Source organism: Pholcus phalangioides, unplaced genomic scaffold (genome assembly GCF_987345545.1).
Source record: "Pholcus phalangioides strain wild (caught in Gottingen) unplaced genomic scaffold, Ppha-v1.0 ptg000015l_1, whole genome shotgun sequence".
NCBI classification, from domain to species: domain Eukaryota; kingdom Metazoa; phylum Arthropoda; class Arachnida; order Araneae; family Pholcidae; genus Pholcus; species Pholcus phalangioides.
Window position 1 is genome coordinate 101,525,839 of NW_028301608.1, and position 10,458 is coordinate 101,536,296.

The 10,458-nt window shown below is 36.7% G+C and overlaps 1 protein-coding gene across 1 annotated transcript; it reads right to left on the minus strand.

The window, feature by feature from the left end:
• Positions 1–470: 470 nt before the first annotated feature.
• Positions 471–8,972, minus strand: LOC149077209 (putative glutamate receptor). Its single transcript, XM_089242354.1, has 5 exons — positions 8,916–8,972; positions 7,418–7,579; positions 3,925–4,078; positions 2,967–3,184; positions 471–767 (listed from the first exon to the last, which is right to left on the minus strand). Exons 1-5 carry the CDS (start codon positions 8,937–8,939, stop codon positions 471–473), a joined length of 855 nt encoding a protein of 284 aa, XP_089098480.1. The 5' UTR covers positions 8,940–8,972.
• Between the last annotated feature and the right edge of the window lie 1,486 nt (positions 8,973–10,458).

Sequence of the window (10,458 nt, forward strand, 5' to 3'; positions counted from 1 at the left end):
TTGCCCAGTTCATATTTATAAGGCTTGGTAGCACGAGATTTACAGAACAATGAATTTGGCTAGGAGTATATTATGGGCAGATTGTGTTGCAGGCAGTTTTGAGGCTTCGATACAGATATTATAGATTATACTCAAGAAACACCAGATAATGCCCCTGCATTATTTTTTCATTCCGTTTACATTTAAACTTTTTAGAGAATTATAGTATTTTTTTGTGTCCGTTCAATAATGACCAACATTGCTTGCGTTGCACGCAAGAGTTGCACAAATTTACACCACGAATCTGGAAGGTCCCAGAAACGGATGGATTCATTTTACACTGACTCTTAAAGAAGAAACTATTTCGATTTACGAAGAGACATCTGGAACTAATTAACTTCGTAAACCGAAGGTGGACTGTAATGAGTAAGTAACAGTTTTAAGCTAGTATAAGTATATTCATACTAAGCGAATGTAATATGAAAGAAATACTATCCGTACATTTTTCTTATCATTTTGGTTTTCTTCGTAGGAAAATCTTTGCGTATGGCCATTGTGAATCCATGTGGATAATATCTCTTCTTTGAGAAATAAAAATATCCCTCAGGAAATGACTTGCACAGCCTCGAGATTGCGTGTTTAGTTGTAAGGTAATCACAGAACAACACGGTTCTCCCATCTAATACCTCACGGAATGTGTCGATGTTGAATATTTCTTCTGGGAGCAGCGATCCATTTGTTTCGACGATTCTGTCCCATAAGAACCTCATTTCTGTTTCTTTAGAATCCTGTATGAATTGACATAAAAATATATAATGTAGAAGGTTCTTATACATATATAGGCCTATATGAATGGATGAGTGATGATATATATACTAAATACTCTAAGTCCCCCCGCCAAATTACGGTAAACATTGTTCTAGCAACCAAGGCCGTCTTAAGACCATAATGGGGCCCCCTTGCCATGGGATTTTTCTGAGGTCCTACCTGACGAATTCCCGAAAATTTCAACTAGTTACCATTATTGTAAGCCACCCCGTCTTCACTTGAAGTCCCCGGGACGTGTCCGAGTGGGCTTATGCAAATACTGTTTCCCAGAGGTATATCGTACCTCCTGAAAAATATATTAGTCATTATTAATTAAATTCTTTAAATATAGATTCGATTCCAATATAATACCATTGGAATAATTTTCACCGAATAAATTTGATGAAATCAGAAAAGAATTTATTTCGGAAACACTGATTAAAAAAACGTAGCCCCTAAAATAAGGGGCATATCATCTCCCCGCCCCCATAAGTTTCTAATTACCAACATTCTTCGGCAGCACCTTTTATAGCACAGATCTAGCTATAGATGTCATATAGTAGTTTAATTTTTGCCTCATCGTTACAAACTACAGCCTCCCGGAGATTTTAAAATAATAGAAAAGAAATTTTCACTTTCAGGATTATAAAAAAAACAACAAAACAAACAAACACACACATTTAAGGGGGAAGGTTTGCTTCTGCAAAATATAGCTGTGATAATTCAAATAGAAATCAATTTAAAAAAAATTCATATGTAAAAAATGAGAAACACACCTTTATAAATATGAATAAAGTTATTACAATACACAGTGAAACCGTTTATACGACGTTAAGGAAGCAGGGTCACAACGTCGTACAAGTGAGACTTCTTCAAAAAAAAGACCCTTCCCTAACAGACATACAAAATTCATTCCGAGTTCACCTTAGTATAATATCTGGAAAATAACAGTTTCCTTGATATCTGGGGCTGAGGAAAAAGCCATCTCTCTCTCTCTCTAAACCGTCCCACCCGGGGGCCATTTCCTGAAGTTAAGAGAGGCCACTAATGCCTCTACTTCAGCGCCTCACGCCACAGTGCGTGAAATAAGAAAGGCAGGGTCATTTCTGCAGTGGTGTAGATGGTAGCATGCTTGCCCGGTATGCAAGAGGGCCTGAGTTCGAGTCCCGGTGGAGACGTAATGACTATTCTTTCCGAGTTCACCTCAGCAAAATATCCGGAAAATAACTGTTTCCTTGAGACATACAAAATGTTATAAAATCTAATGTGTCAATTGTATTTCTAATTCTTCATAGAAAAAAATGATTTCAATCATATTTGAAGGGAAAAAATATTGAATTTCACAAAAAATCTCATTTTAAATTGCCTAGATAAGTAAAATTGGCTGAGCATTACCCGATTGATTATATAGTATTCTTGAACATTAAAAAAAAAACCAATAATAGTTTAAACTTTATTGGCTCAGCCAGCAAGCGAATCACCACAACGAATGAAAATTCCACTGGAAATGATCGAAAGAACTGATACTCTGTATGAGAGAGTGTACTGTATATGGTTTTTTTTTTGGCAGACCTGTACCCCAAAATTTCGACTTTCCCATCCTCTGAGGATAACGATCGGGAGAAAAAATTATGGAAGGACATAAAATGGCCGTCTTTTAAATAATCCAAATCCGTTTTTGGATTAGAATTAGATCCGTTTTTGGTTAGAGGCTCACACCGCGTCTGTGCATTGTCAAAATAGTGATCAGCTCAATGACTATTTTCGCACATGAGAACAGTCACCTTAAAACTCTTGGCTTTTGCGGTGACAATATGCAAGAACTGTTTGAGCAACGCTTTTTCACTTTCTTCAAAAACAGTGAGCATTTGGTGGATGTGAATAACGTTTTCTAACAGTTCGAGTCGAAGTGGAAACCTTGAATGATTGAGGTCTTGTGTCGAATAAAGGAATCGTTTTAACATTAAAATGTATAGAAACCAATAGATTTTTAAGGTATTTGTGGCTATCACAGTGCAGGCTATTCCGATGGTCGATTTTGTGTAGCCACTCCTCCAAAACCGGTTTTTCGCATCTGAGACTCGCTTCTACCATTATTTCTATAAACTTATGCTCAGAAGGACGTACGATGATGGAGTTACTCCATAAAAACAAAACTTATATTGGAATACGGATTATACCTTGACGTACGCTTCGTATGACGTTCCTTTTTGAACGATGACACGTAGAGATGGAATTTCAACAACATCCCTGATTGAATCAATATGTCGTTTGTCATTTCCGATCAATACAGTTGCTTTGAGATACCCAGAGAATACGTTACACAGGACCATCAGCATCAAGAACCAAAACGCCAGCAGAACGCGGGCTGAAATCAATTTCTGACGGATCCTGTGGCCTAAAAAACAATTCAAAATCATTCATTAAATATCGTATACAGGGTGTCCTGTAAGTCCTAATTCGGCCTTTATCTCATCAACAGATCTTATAGTAGGGATATGGCTATAATTTTAAGAATGCTTAACGTGTGTTTAGGAATAAATCTGCGATAGTTGTGCGAGTGAAAATAGAGTGTGTCATGAAATTAGAATCTAAATTTCTATACGGCCTTCTTATCTTCTAATTTCTAATTAGAAAATTGTTGCCCTGTCTCTTCTGGAGGCAAAAAAAAATTTTCGTTTCAGAGTGCAATATTCTTCCAGATTTCTGAATTGAAATATCAGTGAATATTGCACTTAGAAACATGGAACGTTTTTGTTGCCCTCAAGTGAGACATGACAACAATTTTCTAATTCGAACACAGGAAGATCGTACAAAAATTAAGATTTTTTTATTTTGTGACACAATGGAGTTACGCTTTCGGAACTGGTATAGATTGATGATTCCTGAACATATTCTGGACATTTTTCAAAATTAGAACAATTATTCTACTATCGATAAGATAAAAGCCGAATCAGGTCTCACAATCACCATGTGTACAACAATATATATATCACCAATATATACTAAAACTATTCCAGTTTTTAAAAAAAAAATTTAAATAGAATAACGCAGAAAAGCGACCACATTGTTTTGTGGTTACTATTGTATGGCTGATAGAAAACGTATCATTACGGGATAATATAATGTTATCATTACTCTCATTGAATAGCGTCGCATTCAGAAACCAATAGTTTTTCCAGAAAACCGTTTTCGCTGAAGAGAGCATATCACAACTTCCGCTAAACAGTAACTCGATTGAGGACAAAAGAAAGAGAACATTTGCAAAGCACAGTCCAAACACCATGTAAACCTAGAAAATAAGAAGAAAAGGGTCTAAAGCTCTTCGTTGGAATTAGATAGGTTACGATAAGAGTTGTATTCAAATCCACTTTGCTTAACACAAGGAATTCTTTACCTTTTCTAACCGCGACCCCAAGCCAACAACACGATCAACTTTGTGACCCATCATGTCTATTTCACCTTGAAAAATTGTTATTAAATATTCCTTAAACCAGTCAGTGGTGTCTGAATGGAGTGAGCGCAGGGCGTGAGCCGCCGCCGCCCCGCCCCCGATTTCAAATAGGGTTCCAAAAGTATTTTCCATTTATTTCTCATGTAAATTCTGGATTTTTTTTCCGTAATTCCAGAATTTTTTCCCCATTCTTATAGAATTACTCATTTCATTTATTTAATCCAAAGTCTCATCAATCATCAATCTTCATTAATTTTTGTTTAGAGTGTTCGAATGTTCAGGGCAGTTCGAGAAATAATTTCTACCCGTGCCAGAACCTAAATTATTTTTATAGTTATAATTATTATCACACACACACACCTGGTTATTTATATTTGTTTAAAATAAACAATGAAAACGTTTTTTTTTTTACCCTGCAAAGACTTTTATGAGCTTTCATCTCGAATTTGGCTCGAGTGGTGCCGAGTGCTGCCACATTTGCCGTCCCTGTGTGTTCATGTTTTTCATTTATTTTCTTTTCATGACCTACGTGCATTTTGGAATAATGGTCTGATTTTATTGACGCCGACTGCCCCCTCCCCATGAAATATATAAATATGATATACTGTAAATAGAGTCCCTACCCCCCAGAAAAAAATGTCTGTCACAGCTCAGGCTACCGAAACCGTTGAAACGTCCCTCAAATCTGAGACAACAAATGAGGATTTCACTATATACGGATTTGTATGTATTATGTATGTTTCTCTGTATACGGTAAGAACCCATCCCAGAAGCCCCTGCGACCCAAGTTTGGGCCACGAACCGTAGGTTATGAACCACCACTGGCTTAACACGTAGAGAGTAGAACAATTTCTACAGCCCTCTATGTAGCTGAAACTCCAATAAATTAAGATCCTATTTTTTTAATTCTAAACTCCAGTTATGGAGCAGAAAGAGTTTTGGATAAACAGGCAATATCTATACACATCGTATCTGTCGGGCACCGATGACCGTCTGGTACGTCTGTGGTGTTAGAGACCACTTGGCGCTTGCATATCAAATGATATCCGACCAATAAAGTTTCCCAACATTTATCCAAGGCAGTGGTTCTTAGCGATGGGTCGACGGATCGATTGAAGGTCCTTGGAGAAGTTTCAGAGGCGTCTGGAGCTTCAAAAACATTATGATATTTAAATTTTTGTATCATTATATACAAAATTTTAAATATCATTCTGTAAAGATGTATCAGTTGTGTTCATCTTATTTTCGGGGGGGGGGGGTGTCCTTTGTAATCGTCTTACTGACAAAAAAGTACGGTGTTAACACAAATGGTTTACAATCCCCTGATCTAAAAGTACAGTCATGGTCCAGTCAGTTTCAGTCCTCGTATTCCGACAGTCGGTGCTCCATCCACATAGTGCCGCCCTTACCAGACGCGGGGCTCGGTGCGAGGACAATAGCAAGGACTGGGCGTCTTAATAATTACCCATGATATCTTACCCATGATTTTTATGAACTTTGTGGGAGACGAAAAATGATATCCGAAAAATCATACACCATTACAAAACATGAAAGAATAGTGAAAAATTAAATTTAAATTAACAAAAGAATTCGATGAAAATGTAGAACTGAAGAAAAAATTGTAATTGATTAAAGAAACAATTCTCCAAACCAATTAAAATTATGACCTAATGAAATACATCAGCTGAAAACTAATACAAATCCAGTCTTCAATATTAAACATATATGCACTTTACATCACACACATTTCTCTGCAGAATTTCTAATGAGCTGGTCCATGTCAGAATGTGCCTTCTGAGTGTATCTGGGGCCGTAACGTATTTATTTTGTCAGAGTTGTACATGATTCATGTTGTTGTTGGTGCTGACATCTGGCTTCCATATTATGGATTGGAGATGAGAAATGAGTATGTACACTGCAAGCAAATTTTCAGTCGCACTATGCACACGTACATTCAAAAGTTCGGAGCATTTCCAAACTCGTTTGTGCACCATGTTCGGATCCTAAGTTTAGTATGAATGTAACTGATCCAATGCAGCAAATAACGTATCTCTTTGAGACGTTATTTTGGTACTTCCCAAGTTTTTTTGCATTTTTGATACTCAAAAAATTCATAAAAAGTATAAATCTTTATTTTTTCAATTTTTGTGAAAAAAAAAATCACTTCCTTCGAATTTTTTTCAGCCAAGGCGTTTAGGGGTATATTCATCTTCACGTACGAATTTTTTTTTGCAGAATTTTATTGCTAAATTTCAGGTAATAAATGCCCCTTTTTCCTAAGGTACTTTCTTTTGGAAGCAATCTTAAAAAGTCCATGAAAGGTCAACTTTAAGTGCTGCCCTCTGAAGAAAGCGTCACAAGGTTCAAATTCATCATGTTTATAACTCATAACTTACACAATCCTTTAAGTCAGAGCCTGACTCCCTGATGTCAAAATAAAATATAAAAAAAGTTCTTCAGAGAGAAAAAAGCGCCGCTGTGATGATGGTCATAGTGACAGACCCGCGTACAAACAACACCATCTATATATAGAAGAAGGCCTCCGCGCGAAGCTTTGACGTCACTGAAGAAGTCAATTTCACCTGTGGCCATTGGATATAGCAGGCCGACGCATGCGGTATATTTCTTTCTTTTTGCAGTATATTCAACGATTATAGGTGAAATGGACTTCTTCAGTGACGTCACGAGCTTGACGCGATACTATAGATCATGTTAGTACAAACCCTAGTTAGTAGAAGTTGGTTTTCTGTGGTTCACAACTTCGAGCCGCGAACGCGCGAGCCGATCTCCCAGTTAAAAAAGTCTCGCCACAGCCTCTGCAACAGTACAATTATTCAATCATTACACCTCTCTCATAGTTAGAAAAATTGATGTCAGATCGCAGCACAATACACAGAACAAGCATTACTCAAAACAAATTTCACGGCAGTTTCACAACACCTTCATGCTCATTCCAAAATGTACCAATTCGTCAGCAGTTCCGCAAAGGAATATGGACAGGGTGCATGTCTGGTTTAGTGGTAGTGAGGAGAGACCAACACACGCATTTGTGGCACCAGAGTCTGAAAGGGGTTATACCAGTAAAGGGGGAATCTCTGGATGTGTTTAACATTTTTCTCCAAATATAAGAATTATTTTTGAAATATATATTTATTATCACTTATTATTATCACTTACTCCAATCGAAAAAATATTAAGGTACTCAAGAGGGCTACTCGTGCGCACATTGTAATCCCCAGAAAGTATCACTAAATAGTCCGTCATAACTGTAGCGCTATAATCCAAAACAGGCGATCTTTTCTCGGATATGGCAAAAGGGCCTAAGGAGAAATCAGCTTCCTGAAATTAAAACGAAATGTTACAAAAATAAATAATAAAGAACTGAGAGCAATTGTAATTTATGATTTTATGATTATTGCTAATGAATTTCAGGGTGCAAAATATGTCGACACGTATATGAATCGACTCATATCAATCGATGAATTCCACAAATACTATGCAAAAATTAATACATGGTGGGCAAAAATTCCAAGGAAACTTGGACCGAAACTAACCGAAATAAAAAACCGTTTGCAGGTTTAGCACCGCTAGGTCACGAGGACTTTTTTGACATGAAAATAAAATAACTCGAAAAAAAGGGCAAATAGGTGGCGCTGGTACGAGCGACTGCGGTGGAAATATGCAAATGAGACGGTTATAAGAACTTGCGCTGCTAATCCACAACCGTTGTAAACCGTGTAGTGGGCCTGATACACTCTGCCGTTGCTGAATTTGTGACTCGCCTGCAATGTGAGCGATGCTAACCCTGCAAACCATATTTTTATTTCGGTTTTTATTCATTTTTAAAGTTTCTACGGACTTTTTGCCCACCCTGTATTTTGTGAACTAAGCACGCATCGAAAGCCACACTAATGCACACTGTTCATTTTAGATGAGTAGCTTATTTTCAAAACAGAAAATTCCCCCTTTTTTTCTCCGAATTGGACTTTCGAAATCTTAAAGACGAGCTCTGTGGGATTATGGAATATGGTTTATAGAAACGGGAATATTTTATGGTAGAAATTACAATGTAAAGTTAGTCGTTCCTACCAAAAGGGGAACATATCCCTCTCGATATTTTTTGTAGAACCTTTCGATAACGGTCACCCCCGGAACCTAAAGTTTTGTCCGGTAACTGGAAGTGTCCGTTAATGGATAGTAAAATACATTGAGTCCCGCCCGTCAATATGATTTTTAAAAAAGTGTCCATTGGGGTGCAGTTATCCGTTTTATGGGTGGTTCACTGTAGAACGATCGCGTTTTTTTTTTGGTTGCTCACGAGAGAGTAGTGAGAGTACTCTCCTTTGCTAGGCGATACCTTCATGGTGGCGTAAAAATTTTCGATTTTTCAGACTTCACCAGCTCTAATTTTGATCAAAAAAGCTAACTTTTTCATTAATTTTCTTTCAAACGAAACATTTCCAGAATTTAAATGTAGATAACCTTTGAACGTTGATCAATAAAAATTATATGTAAATATTCTTATAAAACTCTCGTTTGCTACCGTTTTTCCACTTTTGTAAAACAGCCGGACAAAAAAAGCCTTTCTACTTCTACTGTAAGTTAAGTAATTGTGGAAATGCTCCCTTTTGAAAATAATAAAATAAGCTCCTCAGAAAATGTTTAATTTACATACTTTTCTGTGAAGTAGTCCAACCATTCCTGACCAGGTGTCATTCGTTTTGAGACCCCATACCTTTTCTACGGGTGTGATAAGCGTTGAACTGTAAATTATAAGAAAAATATTAATTTCTCTACAATTTGGTTATATTTGGCATCCATATTTTTTATGGGTGCAATTTTTTCAGCCACCTCATTGGGCAATTTGCCTGTTGTGGCTACTTTATTGATACACTGCTTTGTTTTTCTATTTTACTGATATACTTTTCATTTTTAAACTGTATCAATAAAGTAGAAAAGTATTAAATGTCAAATTTTTATATTCTTGGAAATACTCGTTTTTCATGAATTTAAATACATACTGTTACATAAAATATTTTTGAACTTATCATATACATAGCCCGCAAATTAAGCTATAGTTAAGAACTTACTTTATATGAAGAACTTCTGATAATACAGTGAATATCTTGCCCATGATACCTTTCATTTCTAGAGCCTCACCATGGTTTTCAATTTCTACCCATGGCATTACCTAAGACAATAAGAACATATTTTACATATTTTTTATCAATAATGTATTCTAAAATATGGAACCTTTAATTAATAATTTCAGTAGTGACCATAAGCCGTTTCGGTTTTAAACCCTGTTTGGTTCAGTGTATATATATATGTTGTTGCCAAAGCCCAAAATTGGCCAATTCGCGTGAGCCGGCCACTTTGCGAATTCCGTTAAGACCAGCTCGTGAAATCGCCGGTGATCCCTGGCAAAAGTCTGATAACAAAAGACACGATTCGAGATAGTCGTCAAGTTGGCGTATTTTTTCCCGATAATTACGCCCACGTTAATTATGACAACCCATCAATCACACCGCAGTCACGATACGGTAATCATTTTTTCCTTCAAGATTTGATAGAAAAACTATATGTTTATATAAATATTTTTACAGTTTTTTCTCTCAAATGTTACTTTTGTTTCTCTCGTCGCATGGAGGTAATCCAATACAGCTGCTATATATGGATTTGGCTCCTACCGGGCCGTCTTACATCACGCATAGAGCTTTGGTCAGCGATCCCCAGCACTTCGCGAAATGTTCGGTCAAAGTCCGTATTATTTCTGCAATTCGGACTGTGGCTATAATTCTTAGCCAATTCGCGAAGTAGCCAGTGCCGTCGTGAATTGGCCGCACGTCGGGCTTTGGCAGTAACATATGTATAGCAAATACATGTGGTCAAAAAAATCATTATACGAATTTGTTTTCCTCTATTTTATAGTTCATAGATACAGCTGGCCCTCAGTATTCCCGGATATCATATTCGTGGTGTCTATCCCAGCTTTTTTTGGAAAACACTGTTCAGATCATATTTCTCGTATGGGAATAAAGTATAAGTCGTATGTGTTAAATAAACGTTTCAAAAATCCCTCTTAAAGGTTTTTTTTCTGTGGTGCTTCTGAAGATATTTATACAAGGCTGTTGTTTAAATGTTTCTACAAGTGAAAAAAATAATGCAAGGAAAAAATTCGAAATATTGGTAAAGGTTACTTTCATTGCTGATGTTTC